This window comes from Labrus bergylta, chromosome 4 (assembly GCF_963930695.1).
Source record: "Labrus bergylta chromosome 4, fLabBer1.1, whole genome shotgun sequence".
In the NCBI taxonomy this organism is placed as follows: domain Eukaryota; kingdom Metazoa; phylum Chordata; class Actinopteri; order Labriformes; family Labridae; genus Labrus; species Labrus bergylta.
This window is the reverse complement of record NC_089198.1, coordinates 31869401-31888117: the sequence shown is the minus strand read 5'-3', so window position 1 is coordinate 31888117 and position 18717 is coordinate 31869401. Positions and strand designations below refer to the sequence as shown.

Here is an 18717-nt window from a genome sequence, read left to right as displayed (position 1 = left end):
GCAGTATACCTTCATCATGAAACATTCACTTGAGGTCATGATCTACCTCGACAGAAGACCTAAATCTGTTTATTACAGCTGGTTTTCAAATTATATGGGTGATGTACCAAATAATTTCACGTTTTTAAAGGTCACATATTCTCCTACTCATCAACCAGTTTAAATTAGTCTCAGAGCTCCTCAAAACACGTGTGAAGTTTCTTGTTCTGAATCCACTCCGATCCTGTATTTGATCATGTCTATAAACTGGAAGGACTTGGGTGTCTCGGTCTTTCTCTCTCCATGTTCTATGGTTTACAGTGAGAAGGCAGACTCAGAGGGCAGAACAAACACCTAGCTGTGGGAGTGTCACCCACCTGGGGGAGGGGTTACTGCCCTTTGTGATGTCATGAAGGGAAAATCTCCAAACGGCCTGTTTGAGCAGACATTTTCTGAAAAGTGGAGCAGACAGAAGACGGAGGGGATGGACTTTTCTTATGATTGGAGGGTTTGTAGACAGACTAGAGACACATATTAGTGTTAGAGAAATGTGGCAACACTGAAATATTGACTGTTTATTTTAGGTACCCATTGTAAAACACTTTATAAAATAAATCATCCATTAAAACAGTGATCGTGTATAATGTGCATTAATGTGAAAGAAATTACACAACTCTGAAACTGTGAGGTATTTTGCTCATCTTTTTATTTTATGATTAATATTCACATCACTGGTTAACAATGAATCACAATGAACATTTCTTTCATACCAAATATTCAGAATTGAAGGGGGGGAGATGAGCTCTATCTAAAAGGACAGATGCCTCTAACAACCAGCAGATTGTTCGTTGTCTTCTGCATGCTCTTGCTATGGTGTTGTGCCCTACTGCATAATACAGCACACACTACAGTGGATCCACTGCACAGGACGGAAAAGTAGATTCTTTTGCTTGTTTTGCGATCGGTTTGTAATGTCAGCTGTGGTGGGCATGTAGATGATGCCCCCTGACCAAAGTACAAACAAAGTACAACAAGTATGACAAACAGAGTCCTTAATTACTCTTACAGGACAACTATCCGATAGTTGCCCAAAGCGTGCAAAAGGAAAGCTACTTTTCGGTGCTGTGATTCTTACAGGCCTCTGTAGGTGGGAGACATAGTTAGGGGCTCCGGGTGCATATCTACCAACACTTCATTTGAGTCAATTCTCCCGTTTATGATCCGGACAGTTCGCTGTCTTTGACATAAAGACGGATCTGGTTCAAACTTAGTGATTGTTTGAGCTCAGCGGTCCTTCATTTGTTCATAAATGTTTTTAAATAGTGCTATTTTAAACACATTATTAGCCTTTTGTAATGGACACTGAGAAGGGAATTTGGTCCAAAACTTTGCTTTTTTCAGTTCTGTGTTGGTAAATACGTCAAGGTGTCTATAGAGGAGCTGTCTAATACAGAACGGTATCTTCTACCACATGCCAAGACAAAGGCCGGTTAGTTTGACGGGGGGAAGTGTTGGGTAGGCGGGAGAAAGGTTCTGACCGGTGTGCGTCTGGTGTAACATGTACAGTTGTGCATTTCAAACAGATGTTGAAAGCCAATCAGATTTTGACTTTATGTTTCATAAATGGCTGCTGACTATTTCAGAAGCGCTTCATTGAATTTTCCAGAATTTGCTTTGTGCGATGCCCCAAGTTTATTAGTAATTTTTCTCAACCATTTAGCAAACCAGACACACGGTCTTCCCCCTTCCTGCCCGTCGCTTTGAATCCGGTAAATAAAGTGTTTCCATGTGTGACCGATCTTACAAAAACAGAACAGAGACAGACCTCGTACATGTATTCATAATCTTGCATCTTTAACACATTTGAAAAACATTCTTGAAACTTCAGAAGCCCTTCTCTTGGAGGAAAAAAGGCAGACTGAAAAAAAGAAAAAGTACACTTTTCCTTTCTTTTGCTATCAACCGTTTAATAATAATACCATTATTGATCTGAAACGTTAACGGGTTTATGAACGCCAAAGCTCATCTGTCAACATCCACAACAGCCTGTTAAGAAGTCAGGTTTTTTTTTTGTCTTTTTTTTTGTGTTTCTATTATTATTTATTTGAGATACTTCTGGGGTGATAAAAACATGGTGGGAACTATATACAAGGGCTGGTGAGGTACTGGTGGAAGGGGGGTATTCAAGCGCTATAATGGGGTACCAAACAGCTGTGAGCGAATCTGGTTATTACTCTTTGTCCAGGCTGCAAAGCTCACCTTTAATCCACCGACAACCAAACAGGTTAGTAATGAGGCATCAGGTGTTGGATATCAAATCACCTTTCATAACATTAAACAACAAATCGATTCAAAGTCACAAAGCTTTTTATGCAACGGCTCAAGATCGACTATAACCTGAAGACGCCCTGGTTGATGCAGAGCGATTTTTCATTTCGTATTTATTTAGCTAAAAAGAGAAAACCGGCCTTCCAGAAACGTAAACAGTCATCTCTAAAGTCCGAGAAATTTGTTGAAGGAAACTGAATCAATCAATCTTAAATTATAAAGAGCCAACTCATATCAAATGTCATCTCAAGAAACTTTACAAAAGAGCCCGTCTGGAGCGTAACATTTTCAAATTGCACATTTCGGGGCCATCTAAGTGTGAATAAAATGGTTATGTGTTGAAAAATGTCTCTGCACAACTGAATGTGTGACAGATTAAAAGCTTAAAGACAACGAGAAAATCACTGAACACTGTCTCGCTTTATGCTGACAAATTGATCATACAACGTGTCGGTCTATGATCACATGATGAATGATCACATACATGTGTCAGCATGATGTAAGACAGTTGGTGGGAGCTTTTCTCATTGTCTTTAATGTTAAATTCACAAAAGTCGAAACCCCTCAAAGGGGTCAAAATTGCACCCGAGTCTAAACGATGACCCTTCACTTGAAGTGTTTTAACGCCATTGGCCTGTAGATTCATGAACTATAAAAACAGATTCAAAAAGCTCCTCATTAACGACATCACTTTACAAAACACCTGTTAGCTGTCCGGCTAACATCTCCCACTTCCTTTCAAGCGATGCTGTCTACCTTTCAGAATTGTCCCAATGTGAGTTGCACGAGTTTGAGTCAATCTTGAATCTGTTTTACAGTTTGCAGAATAAACCCTTACATCTGGATGTTTTTTTCTCATTTGTAATAAATTAACAATGCAGCATTGAAACTGTGTTAGGGTTATGAATGTCTCCAAAATGCTACAGGATGGAAACTAATTCCCTATTCCCCCTATCTCTTTCCAAGTCCGGCGCAGTCTAGGCCTGTGAAGGCTGTTTCGTCATGAGCCGGGGATCAGGCTGAAGATTTCTGCCTTTTAATAAGACAGTTTTTTCTTACCACTGTAACTTTTGCTGCTTTGCTAAAGTGCTCATGATGGATAGGCCGGGTCTTTGTAACATAGTAATAAGTAAGGTCTTTTACCTGCTTTTTGTAAAGTGTCTTGAGATAACACTTGTTATGAGTTGACGCTATACAAATAAAAATCGATTGATTGAATTGATTCCATCTCTGACACGTCCGGCCATAGTTCAGCTCTCGTTCTTTTTCTGATCGGGAACAGAAATTCGCCCAGTTGGGAGTGTGACTTTGCAGCGCGGTCAAACAGTAGTAACCAGTGAATGTTGACAGAAACAACATAAGGGCAGACTGGAGAGTTGAGTGTTGAAAGTATCAGAGCCAACAGAACAACACTGATGAATAAAGTTCCACTAAAATCCTCAGAAGCTGACCCAGATGAAGGGACACACAACCTCATGTCATCCCCTCACACGGCGACACACCGAGCTTCTTCCAAACAAACATTAAGACTACTACTCGTTCCTACTTATATACAGACAACTGTCTACAATTCTCAAAAGTGCTTTCGTCCCTTTCTTCTTCTATCCCCCCAAGAAAGATTCACATCATCATAGTTGCATATGATCCACACATACGTCATGTTTCATATAAGTTAGGCAACTCTCACGGGAATGATTTGGAAAAAAACAGGACAATATTCAATATTCCTATGTGGTGCTTTTAGTTGTCTAGTTTTCATTGAACGCTTGATCATCGTCTCGTTGATTATAATAATTTATTCTAGCTACCAAGACTGTTTTTTGCTCCCAGAAGCACACATTTACAGTACACAGCTGACAATGTTTGACCGATATACAGTAAAGCAACTTTTAGAATCACTTCAGTGCGTCGGGAGAGAGGAACAAGACTGTGTTCAAGGTGCACAAAGACTAGAGAGTTTTAAGGGGAGCTGTACATAATTCATATGATTTTGATAGCATTAAGTATTCCAGACACAATAATATAACAGCCATCAAAAAGCTTGTGTGAATGAGAACATTTACGTAACTCTACTGAGGCGCCTTTAGTGGGGATGTTTCTCAGCAAGCCTTTTGTGAAGTCTCAGAGCCAGACTATCAGTGTTCCAGAGGCTAACAGCGCTCCCTACAGGATGGATGCAGTAGTAACACTTCACACATCTGACAACTACGGCAAAAAAGTCACAAACACGTCGCTAATCCTTCAGAGTTTCAGTGAAGACCTTCCCTAGCGGTGCAAAAATGCATAGAATTACAGTGAGTAGATATGACCTTCTCCATTATATTGTCTGCTTTTTACGCTCCTGGTGTGTAAATCAAAGTCACATCACAGCATTGTTGGAGGAAAATGCAAAAAACTGTATTAAGCTGGCTTTCTAAATCAATACAAAATAAAAAATATTTTCTTCTCGATAGATCACTGAAGATGTTGAACGTCTGTGAAAGCGGATCAAAACGTACTCATCGACCATCGCTTTAAATCTTCAACCAACGCTTTAGATTTCCAGTGTACGAACCTTTTAAGACTTTTATCGTCTTAAAAAAAAAAGTACAAACTGTTCCTCTACAAGGAGCGTTTGGATGTTGCTTCTGCCTTTCTGACGTATTGCTGCGTTCATGGCGTTTCCTGGTTAATCAGTTCATGTATTCCCGTGAAGTAACTTTATTTTTTATTTCAAACACATTTAACCCCTCAAAGAGTTTCAATGATTTTTGTATAACCAAGTTATATTCTATAAAGAACAAAAAAAAAAGGAGGAAAGGATGAATTTATAATGCGTCTATGTACACTACAGATGTTGAGGGAAATATGTGAGACACTACAAACTGCTGTCACCGTGTCGTAGTCACCTCACGTGGTGTGCTAAAACCCCTCCATCGACCGCACAGTCACTAGTAAATAAATCACTGACTCACTAAAAAGCTGCTAATAATGCCAACTTCAGACTTGCCATGAATGTCACATGAATCCATAAAGCTTACAGGTCTTCCTCCTCCGCTTAACTACGCGTCGTACCCGTGGTCGTTCTCCGCCCGTCTGTCTTTCTCTATTCGTGTGAAATCTGTTCGCAGGGCTAACAAGGGGGCGTCGCCGACTACAGTCACTGTATTGCTGTCACAAAGTTGGAGATAAAGACAGACAGAGGAAGCACACAAGAAAGAGGGCAGGATGAGGCAAGCCTATGATGACAATGTGAGACTATGAAGGGGGGGGGGATGCACCAACACAGCTCATCGTTGTTTTAACAATATCAGCAGATACCACCAAAAACACAATAAAGAGGCGATTTCTTTCCAGGACAGAGAAATGAAGCCATGACGAGCTGACTGTGTTTGTTTGACTGATGTGTGTCAGTGTGTGTGTGTGTGTGTGATACTGTCTGTGTGTAAATGTGCTGATCTCTGTTTGTGTCTGTGTATGTGTGCATGCACACCAACAAGCATGTGTGTGCTTTCCTGTATATATATATTTATATATATCTGTGCTTCTGTGTTATTGTGTGAAGAGAGTTAGCAGGTCTCTCAGAGAGGATTCTGACGCACTGACTAGAGGGAGGACTTTGAAAGAGGGTGAAGCTCTTACAGCCCTGCCCTCTCTTCACTGGGGTGAAACCACATGACCAAGAAGTGAAGTGTGTCACAAGAGAGAAGAAGAGCACTGAGCGTGTCCGTCTGCCGTCTCTCTCCGCTGGGGGTCAGGGGTCATATATATGTGCAAGGGTCCGGATCAAGTGATTAGTCAGAGCAGGAGGACTGGAATCCTATGCTGACACAGAAACTGATTTTTTTTTTTTTACTCTAAGATCTAAGTCCATTCTTTTTGATCTATTTCTAAACTTCTCAGATAACACCTTCTCTGCTCTACAGAAGCGCCTGTCCCTGCACATTTTTACTGCTGCTTGTGAGAATCATGACATTTTATAAACCACAGAGGCAGCATGCTGTGCTTTAGGGATATGCATGGTAGAAATACTCAATGAGAAAAGTGGCTGGGATCAGAATAATTCAGTGCAGTCATTTTCATTTGAGTGATTATTTTGTTGAGCTGTCAGGGGAATTGTAACAGTGGAGAAAACACTTGGACCCTGCACAGAGAAACACGGACAAAGACACCAAGTGCTCTTCTCTGTTGTGGGCAGAGCCACTGGTTAACAGAATGGCATCTAGAGGTCAAAGGTCAGGGTTGGTTAGCAGGAAGCTTGTAGGTGGACCCCTAGAGAAACACTGAGAGGCGATCGGTCAGTTTCGGTGCTGCGGTGGGCGAGATGAAGGGGCGGGGCCGGAGGAAAGTGACTGCGCCGTGGTGGGTTTGGTCGGTCGGTTTGATTGGCAGGTCGGCGAGGGTCATGCCCGTCCCACCAAAATCTACATGTCACTGAGACTCAATCTGTAAGAGGGGAAGAAACAGAGCAAACAGGAAGTTAGGAAACTGGTAAAAAAAAGTTATGCTGTGACAGGAGTGGACATTTCAACAGATGAAACTTTAACTGCCAGGCGGTTCTGTTTCAGGCAGGTTTATATGAATTATTTTGTATTGTACCATCACTACAGCCATCCATCAATTAGGGAGTCTGTGGTCCCTCTGAACTCAGGGGGTCTGGAGCCCAGCTGCAGAGCCAGAGATGGATTTATCCATTCTTGGCTCTGCAGACCTGTCCATGATTCAATTTAGTAACAAAACCTTGGCTATTTTTATCACCTCCCTCCATCAGACAGCTGGCTGGGCGCACGTATGCACCCAAACACACAGCAACATACATGCACACACAAACTCAGATTTTTCCATTCTCAGTTGTTTCTGTAGTTTTTACCCCCGAACGATGAAACCAGCGCCAGTCAACCCTGGAAAGGTTTGGATTTCAGTGTACAAGAGCCTACACTGAGTCTGGGCCTGACTTTCATTAGGATTGCATGGTTTTTAAAACTAATAAACCTGAGAAAATGACTAAAAAACACCATCTCACTCATAAAACACCGAACAGTGCCTCCCTGCTTCGGTGCAATATACAATTATTAAAACGAGCCATTACGCATTCATTTGAGCCCAAATGGTCAATTTTATGCAAATAAGATTCACTGCAAAAAAACCATCATATTCACAAACGGCCGCAGTAATAGCTGCGTTCATGTTGAGTGACAGAAGGTGCTGAAGTGTTGAATGGGTGATGTGCTCAGACCAGACGCTCCTGTGATCAGGACATCATTTCCACCTTTTTATGACCTAAAATTAAATTATCTGTACAAACAGAATGTCACCTTCATTACTATTCATTCATATTCATTACTATACTAACATTACTATTATTTATTATCGTAAGTAGAATCAGGGATTACATTTGTCAGGGTCTGTCAGTGGCTCAACTCCAAACACACTTTGTCAGCATGTGGAGTTTAAACAAAGAGTTGAGCGCTTTTAAACTGGATGAGCTGCTCTCATTGGCTCGATTTGTTATAAGTGATACCAGTTGTATGACGACGATGATGATGATGTGTAAAGAAGTTACAATTAAAGTGTCCCCTCCCCTCTGGACTCTTCATCTGTTTGTGGATAGAAATGAGCTCCATCAGGAAGAGAGCGAAGCAACTTTTTTAAGTTAGGCCTTTTGCCTTTATTAGACAGGAGAGCCGAAGAGAGACAGGAAATGTTGGAAAGAGAGAGCGGGGGATGGCATGCAGCAAAGGGCCGAGGTTGGATTTGAACCTACGCCTGCTGGAGGACTGAAGGCTCCTTATATGGGGCACTCAACAAAACCGCTAAGCTATCAAGTGTCCCAACTGTAAAAGGCTTTTCAAAAGATAAGTGCAGTGTTTTGAAAATTGAGCAATTAACAGAATCTCAAGCTCTATTCAGACTGCCGTTTCAAGCAGCTATATTTACTCCTTTGTGACGTTTCGCCTTCAAGTGATCCCCGCTCTGTACCATCTTCAGAGGTAGTAAAAGAGGCGTTACAGAGGTGAGGAGGTTTCAGCCGGGCCAGCGGGGGAGCGCAGCGCTCTGTGTGTGTGTGTGTGTGTGTGTGTGTGTGTGTGTGTGTGTGTGTGTGTGTGTGTGTGCATGTCTGACTCTGTGTCTATGAGTAGCTCCCGCTGTGCTGTGCGTCTGCAACGCTGAAACCTGATGTGACCTCACAGACTGGAACACCAATTCAAAGCTTTCAGTGACGTCACCAGCGCGGCGGGCTGGAGGGCAAAAAATGCTCAGGAAAGTAACGGCCACCGTTGAAGAACTGCAGGACGGGCTTTTAATTTAACATCTCCTATAAACGACACGTTTATATCACCTGACAACCACAGCAAAATTAAGATATTAAGATAAACTTGAAGTTTGGGGCAGTTGTGATACCTTAACAGCACACGGGACACTATTTGTTGCGCTAGAATTCCTCATCATTCAAGCATCGGTTAGTGCTAATTAGCTAACATTAGCTAGTTAGCGTTACCTAGCGATAGTATCAGCTGTCAATTTTAGTGTTCTGGGGCAGTAATTTGAGTTAACGGCAGGAATATTTAGATTTAGTCAACACTATATTTAATGTCAGGACGAGGAGAAGTCTGATGTTTCCCCTCACAGGGGCCGCGGAGGGTCTAACTCTAATCCACAAACGTCCTCCTTTCTGTATTTTTTCTCGGATTAAATTCTGTAGAAGCAAAACTCGGGCTCGTCTCCTCGTTGGTTAGTGTATCACAAAAATTCAAAAATAAAACAGACAAAAACACGTAAGGGGCCACTGAGACCAGTAACTTCTCAGTAGTGTACAGTGGTAGAGAGCCTTTCTTGCCCTCCAGGTGGGCGGTGCCATTAAAGTGTGATGTCACGTGAAAGCTATGAATAGTTTGGAGTGGTGTTTCTGTCTTCTTGTCAAAGTGTCACCTGCACTAGCTGATAAAAGAGTTTTAGTTTAAACTATTATCTTACAATACAGTTTATAAAACCTACAAGCAGCAGGTTTGTTTGTTTAAGCAGATAGAAACAACTTTATTCTATAAATAAGAAAACCTCTTGAAAAAAATGTTCGAAATGAACTAATGCTTATTATTGGCAGTGAATCCGCCACTGTTATCTGCCAAACTGTTGATGAGCTAGGCTAAACTGGAAAGTCTGAAAGGTGAAGAAACTCTGGGAACAATCCTTAGCGGAGGGTTCCTTTGCTCCAATCACAGACGAGCATTTAATGTGTTTAGAACGGACGTCTTTGTTGTAGCGTCTGTGTTTATATACGTACTTGTCTCAGTGATGCGTTTGTCTATGCTAAGGGGCTCCCTCAGTCCATCTCCCCCAAAAGGATTAGTCGTAGCCTCCTTCACCCCGTTCTCCTTAGAAACACCTCCTGGTGCGGTTGCCTTGGCAACGCCTGCTGGTCCTGTTGTTGGAGCGCTACTCGGGGGTGAAGATGTTTTCTCCTCTGTTTTCTCCTCCTGTTGCCAAATATAGACACACACACACACACACACACACACACACACACACACACACACACACACACACACACACACACACACACACACACACACACACACACACACACACACACAGTATGCTTTTTTTTTTAGAGAGCACTACCTCATGCTACCCCACCATCTAGTGGTGTTTGGCGGTATAAGCACAGTGAGTCAGCAGAAGTAGAAAAGCGAGCAGTCTGTGATGATAAATAATGAATTAAAGTCTGACCTTATGTCCGTTGGTCTGTCCGTTTCCCGGCCCTATGTTGTCCATGGATCCGACCTTTGACTTGGCTTTAATGTTTAACTTGTGCGACTCAATCTTCACGTCCCCTCCACCTGAGGCAAAAACTTACAGTTGGTGTGATACCAAAACAAAAACATTAACACAGATGGAAATCAGAAACAAAAGCAGAGAATGACCTGGCTTATATTTCATGTTGTCCTTGGAACCCAATTTGGACGTCACCTTGCTCACATCGACCTTCTTATTCAGGATCTGCACCTGAGGAGGAGGAGGAGGAGGAGATTCAAACTCATTAAGACCCCCACATCCTTCACAAGCTGTACTTCCACTCTACCATGCACCTGGAGCATTTATAAATAGACTTTTCTAGACTTGTTGCCGCTCGACGAGAGATAGAGATCAGATTCTATGCAAAAGCGATGCAATACCAGGAAGAATGGATAAAACACAGCAAATGCAGGACAATGTAACAATGCTTTACTCCCTACATTAACCTATTGTGTTGTAATAAAGGTGCTTTTTTAAATCTTTTTTAGGCGGGTAAATGAGCTCAAGGGGAATTTACGCCAATAAATCAGATAATGTGAGGAGCGGTTATTAATCTATCCTCACATCATGAGAGTTTGTGTTCAGGTCTAATCAGTCTGATGGCAGCTGGTATGATGGGGTTTAAAGGGCAGGTTACCTACCTGACAGTGTGTGATACTGACATATTTGATAACATCCAGGAGCACTAACAGTCAGTCAACTTTAAACCTTGGAGCTGTTCAAACTGATCAGCAGAAAGACCATGATCAGCTCCAAACTCCCAGAAAACTGCAGGTCTGCTGAACCTCTCAGCTCTTTTAAATCGAGGTTGAAAACTCACCTGTTTACAGCTGCCTTTCATTAAACAATTTTAATAAGATTTTAAACTTTTACTCTGCACTGTAACTTTTAACTCTTTTTATATTTTTATTTATTTATGTAAATTAATATAATTTGAATTATTTTTATTTGAACATATGTTCAGATTTAATAATTTCATTAATTTTTAAATATTCTATTTTAATGTTTCTTTTCTTTCCTCTGTCATGATGCTTTTGATGTCTTGTGTGAAGCACTTTGAATTGCCTTGTTGTTGAAATGTGCTATAGAAATAAACTTGCCTTGCCTGATTGACGAGGAGTCAGGGAATATCAGTTATCTACGGATATAAAACAGAATCTTTGCTGATGTTGTGAAACGTGTTTTTTGGGTTCATATTAGAGTACAGTACTCGGACAAATCCACTGTGCACACATCTTTTTGTTAAATTGATCATAGACAAAGCAAAGTTGTGATTGTGAAAGCAGCCCAGAGACAGAATTTGATAGTGCAGCAGGTGTTTAGAGCAGATGGTAAAAAACATCTGGAAGGGTGGGCAGAGCGACATCTAATCTGTTCACTTAAACTTGAAATCAATCCCAGTGGCAAACAGAGGGAGCCGAGAACTCATCACAGGGTTCTGTCTTACTTAGATAAACCTTGTGATGGACATGTTTGATATTCAAGGAAACATTCTTCCCCCTCATGATTTCTTACGCGAGGGCTGTGTGTGTTTATAATGTTGAAAGCTTAACAACTTTGGATGTGAATAAAGCCCGATGTTAGAGGTTTTATCATGCATCCACACGCCCCTTATTCACCCCCCTTTAAAACAAAATATGACTTTAAGCCGAATTTGCATGAAATTTTGATATGCAACCACCCTAGCAGAGTCTGCCTCCAGCTCCAGCAGTACTTACTTTGCCACCTCCAGGGACATGTTTGATATTGTCCTTGGAGCCACAGCGAGACGTGACATGGCTGAAGTCCAGCTTTTTGTGCACTACCTGAACCTAAAGACAAGCAGGCAGACACACAACGAAAACACACAGAGACAAGCAAGGAAGTGAGGAGATAAGAGAGGGAAATGAAAGGAGGAAAAAAAAAAGAAGGAAAATAAAAACAAAAGGAATGACAAGCAGACAGACAAGAGCAGCAGAGAAGAGCAGATCAGCTGGCGGCTTCAGGTAAACAGGAAACAGGAAGTAGCCCTGCTCTGCAAGTATGGAAGAGATTCTGTCATTCAAATCAAACGATTCCTCTTCACACCAGGTCAGTGATTGTCTGCATTATGTCATTACTTGGTCAAAACATGGCATTGTTTAATGACTTATATGGATATAATATATATAATATGCAACAGACGAGATTCTTCTGGAAAATGTTTGTGAGTTCTTATACAAAAAAAATGAATGCAGGAGTACCAAAAAGATGAGGAAACTGACTGATTAACAACAGAGCGCTTCCATAAACAGCAATCACCAAACTGATCAAAGCAACAGGACGAACACCGGAGGAGGAGACAGAGCACATGCAACACAGTACTACAACGTTACAGGTCAGTGATTTGGTGTTAACTCATGCTGCTCTACTCAGAGAAAAGCAACTGCAACGTGAAGGTTACTGGAGGATGAAAGACAGAAGATGTTCCAGGTGGACGCCGCCATGACAAACAGCATGTTGTTCTGCCCTGCCACCAGTCCTACAGTTCTAATGAATGAAGAGCGATGCAAAAACTTTAAGCACATGGGATTTGGAGGGATTAAACCAGGAAAGCCGGATACTGGTTTCCGTTTTTCACACGTTATAACACAAAACGACACTAAAAGAGCGAGGAAAGAAAAAAGGCTGAGTTCAGTAAAAATGTGGTTTGCATTCATCGCCTATTTCACTACTGTTACTGGGATAACAAATTGGAATGACACGTATCACTCTTTATGATTATGGGAGTTTAATAGGAGCAGCTGCAAATGCCTGGATTATTTGTGTTCACTAACTGTATGTGGATAAATGTATGTATATAATGATAATCTCTATTTATAGAGCACTTTTCAAAAACAAGTTACAAAGTGCTTTACAAGGACAGCAAATATAAAAACAGGCAGGTCATAGAATAATAAACAAGGCAAGATTAAGGAATAAAAATCACTTTAAAATATAAAATCCCTTTTAAAAGAACTGTAAAATACATGCAATTATTTTAAAGGAATTCTAAAAAGTGAAAATAGTAACAATTTAAAATCAACAAAACTATGTAAAATATATAAATATTAGGGCTGGGCACGTTAACGCGTTATTTTCGCGTTAATTCATTAATTAATTATCGCAGACAATTATTTTATCTCGCATTAACGCAGTTTTTATTATTTATTTTCTTATTGTAAAAGTCTGTTGCTCACTGGCTTTTATTTTGTAAAATTCCGTCGTGAGCGAGTCTAGTATGTTGCTTACTGCTGCGCATGTCTGCTGCGGCGCTCACAGGAAAGAGGAAACAGTGTTGCCAACTTGGCGACTTTCTCGCTAAATCTGGCAACTTTCCAAACCCCCTTGGCGACTTTTTTTGTCAACAGCTACTAGCGACAAATCTAGCGACTTTTTCTGGAGTTATTGGAGACTTTTTTGGTGTAAGAAACTGACGTGAAAGCACATATTGCTCTGCAGTTACTGTCCTCAACGTGCAGCGGGTGCTGCCGTGAGCCCCTCCCCCTTCCAAAAGCACTCACAGGGGCCCCTTTTCAAACCGGCCACTACACCCTACCCCTCCGTTTGCGCGTCCCCGCGGAGGGTCCCAAACCAACTAGCGGGGAGTGGTAGTGGGTTATAAAACCCTCCACCAGCGAGTGTGCACCGATGCCGACTTTAGGATCACGTGCAACGCCTATTGTGTCCGGTCGTCATGGAGACAGCAACATGTGAGTTCAAGTGTCAATAAACACTGCTCCAACTAAGATAGACATTTAATATCCTCATACAGACGTTAACAACTTCACATGTGTTTTGAGGATCAAATTTATGTTTATTTATTGTAAAGTGTTTTATATTTACAGGGACTGTTGTAAAAACAAAAGAATATTAACTCATGTTGTAGACAACTTTTCACTGTTAATATTTATTTCTTATTTTTCTACATTTGATGTCTTTGTGAAATCTTAATTCAACAACAAAAAATACACTTTTTGCTGCTCTGATGTTCAACAATAATATCCTTGTCTTTGCATTAATTTAGGACACCCTGTTCTATAAATTACAATAAATTAACTTAAATGATAAATTACAATAAACAATGTAGGCTCAATCTAATAGTTTTGTTATAAGTCTACACTAATATAACTAAAGAAGAAGAATAATCTAGGCTACATAAATATTTTTACAGAATACATTAGCTACAAAAAAAAGCTGTTCCCGCAAGATACCACTAAGTAACCATGGTAACACACAGTTCCTGTTTCCACCTGAGAGAGGGAAGTTTGTCCCAAAGCTTGCCACTGTATTTCTACCCCACATCTTGATGAAGGGCACTTCATTCAGCTGAGAGTGTCACTTCTGACGGAGTGCACTCCGTCACAGGGTTTGGTTTGAAAAAGGGCCGATGTCTAGGCTCGCGCAGCAGACCCAGCTGCAGTCAGAGAGCAAAGAGGAGACCCACACCACTCTGTGTCCACACTGCAACGAATGCAATAAGCTTTAGTTTTGTATTTATTTGCTTTGATTACATTGTTTAAGTTGAGAAGTACATTTACAATAAAAGTGTGCTATACACTACTTTTGAATTCATTATTGGATTTTGCGTATAACAATGCGATTAATCATGATTAATCACAGGAACTCATGCGATTAACGTGATTAAAACTTTTAATCGTTGCCCAGCCCTAATAAATATATGTGTAAATGTAGACAGGACACTATGCTATCATTGTTGTTAAAAGCATTGCATTGGTGTGGGACTGAGGTTGGTTTTGGGTGGTGGATCGGGGAGATAAAGAGGGTTTGGGTAGGGATGGGTTGGCTTTATATTTTGTATTCTGTACATCATGCAGCTATTTAAAAACTCATTAAAATAAAAAATAAAAAAAAGTGCGAGAAAAGGATAAACACAAACCACACGACATCAATCAGTGACTTCATGAATAAAGTCATCTGATGAACTACATATACCAAAATCACAAAGTGCAAATCAAGTGACAAAGTAGGATTAAAATGACTTGCAGTTCAGCCGTGTCACTGTAATGAGGATTCATGTGAATTGGTGCCTGTTGGGTTTCTGAGCAGGTTTTTTTTATTATCTGTGTAAAGATTCATATCTTGGCTAGTCCCAAGATACAGGTCTGTGTAAAGTAATGATTTGAGTGCTTGATCCCTGCAGTTCATCAGTTTGATTGCAGAGACTGGACATGAGGCAGACTAACAACGAGACAGAGGCTGACACCCTCTCCTTGTCTCCTAAACATTTGCTTCTTGCAGTTACAGAGACAGAGACCTGGAGAACAGAGACCCCCCCCCCCCCCACACACACACACACACATAAAAAACCCCCACAAAGAAAACACCTACCAGAAAGTCAGACAGACAATTATTATTTTTGTCATATTCAATAAACCTTTAACAGATTACAGGCTGTAGAGTGATTGCACAATACTCCTTTTTACTTTTTTTAGTTATTCAGGAACATATACAAGTACATCAACTGCTCTTCTATTGGCTCTTACGGCCGTTTGAAGGCGTGCTACTTACAGCCCTTGTTATACCTCAGGAGAGGTTGGACAAAGTCGTTAGACCTCTGCTTTGTCATTGGAGGTAGTAACAGATGCGCCTGTCTGAGTGTGTGTGTGTGTTCACACGTCGTACCTCTATACCTATAGGGATGCTATGTGTGAGTGCATAGGTGTAATTCTGTCTCAGCGATGTTATGAAACAGCAACCTGTGAAGTGCTTTTGTCTCATCAGTCTTAGTTCACTTCAGTCAGTCACTGTACAACTAGCATTAGCATTAGCATTCTTTTTTTTTTTTTAGCAGACATCCAATCAAGGTAATGCATGGTTACGGGCAGCATGCGTCATTGAAACTATCGACCTATCATGCACATGTGGACAATTTGAATCCCCATCTCTGATAACGACTGCTTTAATATCTCACTTAATTTTTTTTTAATCATCATGTTGTGAGAGCAAAAAAATCTAAGGTGTCTTCATCCCCCCCGTCCACGTCTTGGTCTCTTTTTTGTTAGGATGAAAATGGTGGAATGACGCAGGTGGCACCGGCAAAGGATGACTCACTGAGCACACACACACGCACACGCACACACACATGCATGCACAGAACCTACAGTTTCCTTTTCTTTCTAATCTCACATTGTAAACATCCTTATTGAGTTAAGTATACCTGTGGAGGCTGCATGTCTTTGCTTCATCATGCCGCCTTCATTTCTGTGAGGAGCAGCTTTCATGCTGACATGTTAAAAGGGAAGCTGCAGGAGGCTGAGAAATATCTTCCCATTTTACTACAACTACAGAAATTGGCTAATGTGACAGTTTTTTGGGGAAATGCATCCAGACTTAAATTCCTATCCAATGACTTCTCAAGGTCATTCATGTCTGAGTTTCTTCTCAAGATTCCTTTTGTATCCATGTGGACAGTGTCTGTAATCTTTGATGTTTTCACACTACAGACTTGTCGTCATAGAAACGTAACGATACACACATGAGAAGAAAATGTGTGGCTTTCAAGACATACAACACTCGTCATGCCGTAGTTGTGAGGATTTGCATGACGAGAGCAAGAGCCCAAAATCAGGTGCCAAAGACAAGGAGAGGCCATGTTTTTAGTTGAATAGTGTTATTAGTGGTGGTAAAATGTGTTTATTGATAGTAAAAACATGGGAATGAAATTTGGCTTAAATATTATCATGTTGGTGTAAAGTGACTCCTCAGTTCCAGCAGGGTGTCCTTTGAAAAGTACGGATATTTAGAATAGTGTAGATGGTGACTTTGGTAAAGTTAAGTATTCTGCTTGATGCTTTACAAATATCTGTGGCTCATTTCATTTTATTATTTGGAAAATTAGATGTAAATGACAGCAAATTGTGGTTTTTAGATTAACCACACTAAAACAAACCTCTCTACTGTCCAATAGGCTCGCCTTCAAGGAGCCATATGTAACTCTGACACCTAGTGTTTAAAATGGGTACTGCAGTCCAAATTCAAAACATTGTAGAGAGCTGTCTCCCCTCCTCTCTAGAGTCGATGCTCACACAGGTCACCACGTGGTGAACACTGAAGCTTCAGTGTTTATCCAGCTCTGCATGGGTCTGTAAACCTTTCTGTGTTCTAACCTCTCTCCATTTTTCAAAAGTATCTCCAATATTGATCCTAGTTTGAGCACGTTTCTGCTCATGGAGCTTATTAGAAACATGCAGAGGCTTTCTAGGTCGGGTACAATCACTTCTATCTGAACCACTTCTCTTGACCGCTTCCATCGCTGCAACACCTGTTGGTTTGACCTGATAACTGCTCTCATATCTGACAAACAGAGGGGCGTCCAAAACGGCCGTGTGGGGTGTCTTAAAACCGTCTACCATTCAGGAGCAGAATCTAAAGTTAGAAGGAGGACATACTGGCTGCTGCATTGTTGTCAGAGAAGCCAGCACTTCAACAGTAAGGTCACTTTATCATTTCACTCACTACTCATCTTAGAGATTGGACCTTTAAAATCACATCAACATTAGAAGCACTTTGTTTTCTTCACTTTTTGTTCTATATTTCTGTGCCTCTGTGGTATTTTCACCATATTTTCTTTGAGCTTTGGTTTCCTAACTTCAGCAGAAGCTTCCTCAAGCAGCTAAAAGATATGATCCTTAATGTTCCAGTGAGGGGGTCAATGCTGATGGTTGCTAAGGCTGGCTACACCCTAGATGATCTTTACTCCCAAAAATAGATCTGCACCAGAGCTTTAATTCCTGCCAGACTACTTTATGTGTGTTTGTTTTCTTTCATTTAGAAATGTATTTAAACAGAGTAAAGTCCAATTCCAAGATGGGTTCTATTCATTAACATTAAAATGGCTCATCACCACATATAGACTTCCCCTGGTACTGATGGCCACTTCTGGAGCCTTTACAGTCACAGATACTAAACCTCGGGTCAATATAAGAGTAATCATTCACTTTAATAACCTCTCAAAGGTTATTATTAAAAAGGTCTATAAATTAAATTCTTGTGGCCACAGTGATCATTGCTCTCAAGACGCTCATTTAAATAAAACCCACACAAATGGAGTGATGAAAAGTATTTTTAAGGTCAAACAATCTTTATATAAATTGCAAACTACAGTGTTACCTTTTGATTGGTGTAGTGTTAAAGAAAGAAACAGGAGGGTGTGGTGTGTCCTGAGAAGATGTAGAGTGGGCTGTGTATGTCAGTGTATGCAGAGAGAAGGTGGGAGGATGTCCTTGTGTGTGAGGGTGCAAGGTAGTAGGGACTCACTCTGGCCTTGGCGGCTGGGTTGGAGGGGTCTGATGTCTTGTTGTTCGGTGTGGAGGACACCTGTAGGGGGGACAAGCACCCATTGGTCAATACAACTCTCCAACCAACCAACCACACACCACAAACACAGCAGGGGGCAAAAGTAGGGGGATGGGAGGTGACAGGGGACACTGGTTAAGTGGAGGGAGCTGAGTGTCCTGGTCAGCAGCTAGACCAATCAGACGAGTGGATGGGTTAGTGCAGCCAATCAAAAGGGAAGCACTGGACAGAATGAAAAATCACAAACTAAATCAAGCTTTATAATCAAGATCAATAAACAAACATGTTATTAAATGAACAACCTCTACATGAAAGACTTAA

The 18717-nt window shown here is 41.0% G+C and overlaps 1 protein-coding gene across 8 annotated transcripts in view; it reads right to left on the bottom strand.

The window, feature by feature from the left end:
• Nucleotides 1–668: 668 nt before the first annotated feature.
• Nucleotides 669–18717, bottom strand: part of map4l (microtubule associated protein 4 like) — a 103121-nt gene continuing 85072 nt past the window's right edge. For 7 of the 8 annotated variants that reach the window (XM_065954368.1, XM_065954371.1, XM_065954369.1 and 4 more), the window contains 6 exons: nt 18358–18417; nt 11799–11891; nt 10209–10290; nt 10015–10124; nt 9569–9761; nt 669–6732 (listed from right to left, as the gene is read on the bottom strand). In XM_065954368.1, the coding sequence (XP_065810440.1) occupies nt 6728–6732; nt 9569–9761; nt 10015–10124; nt 10209–10290; nt 11799–11891; nt 18358–18417 (543 nt within the window). In that variant the 3' untranslated portion in view covers nt 669–6727. The remainder of the gene's footprint in view (nt 6733–9568; nt 9762–10014; nt 10125–10208; nt 10291–11798; nt 11892–18357; nt 18418–18717) is intronic. The other variant, XM_065954370.1, reaches the window with a different exon arrangement.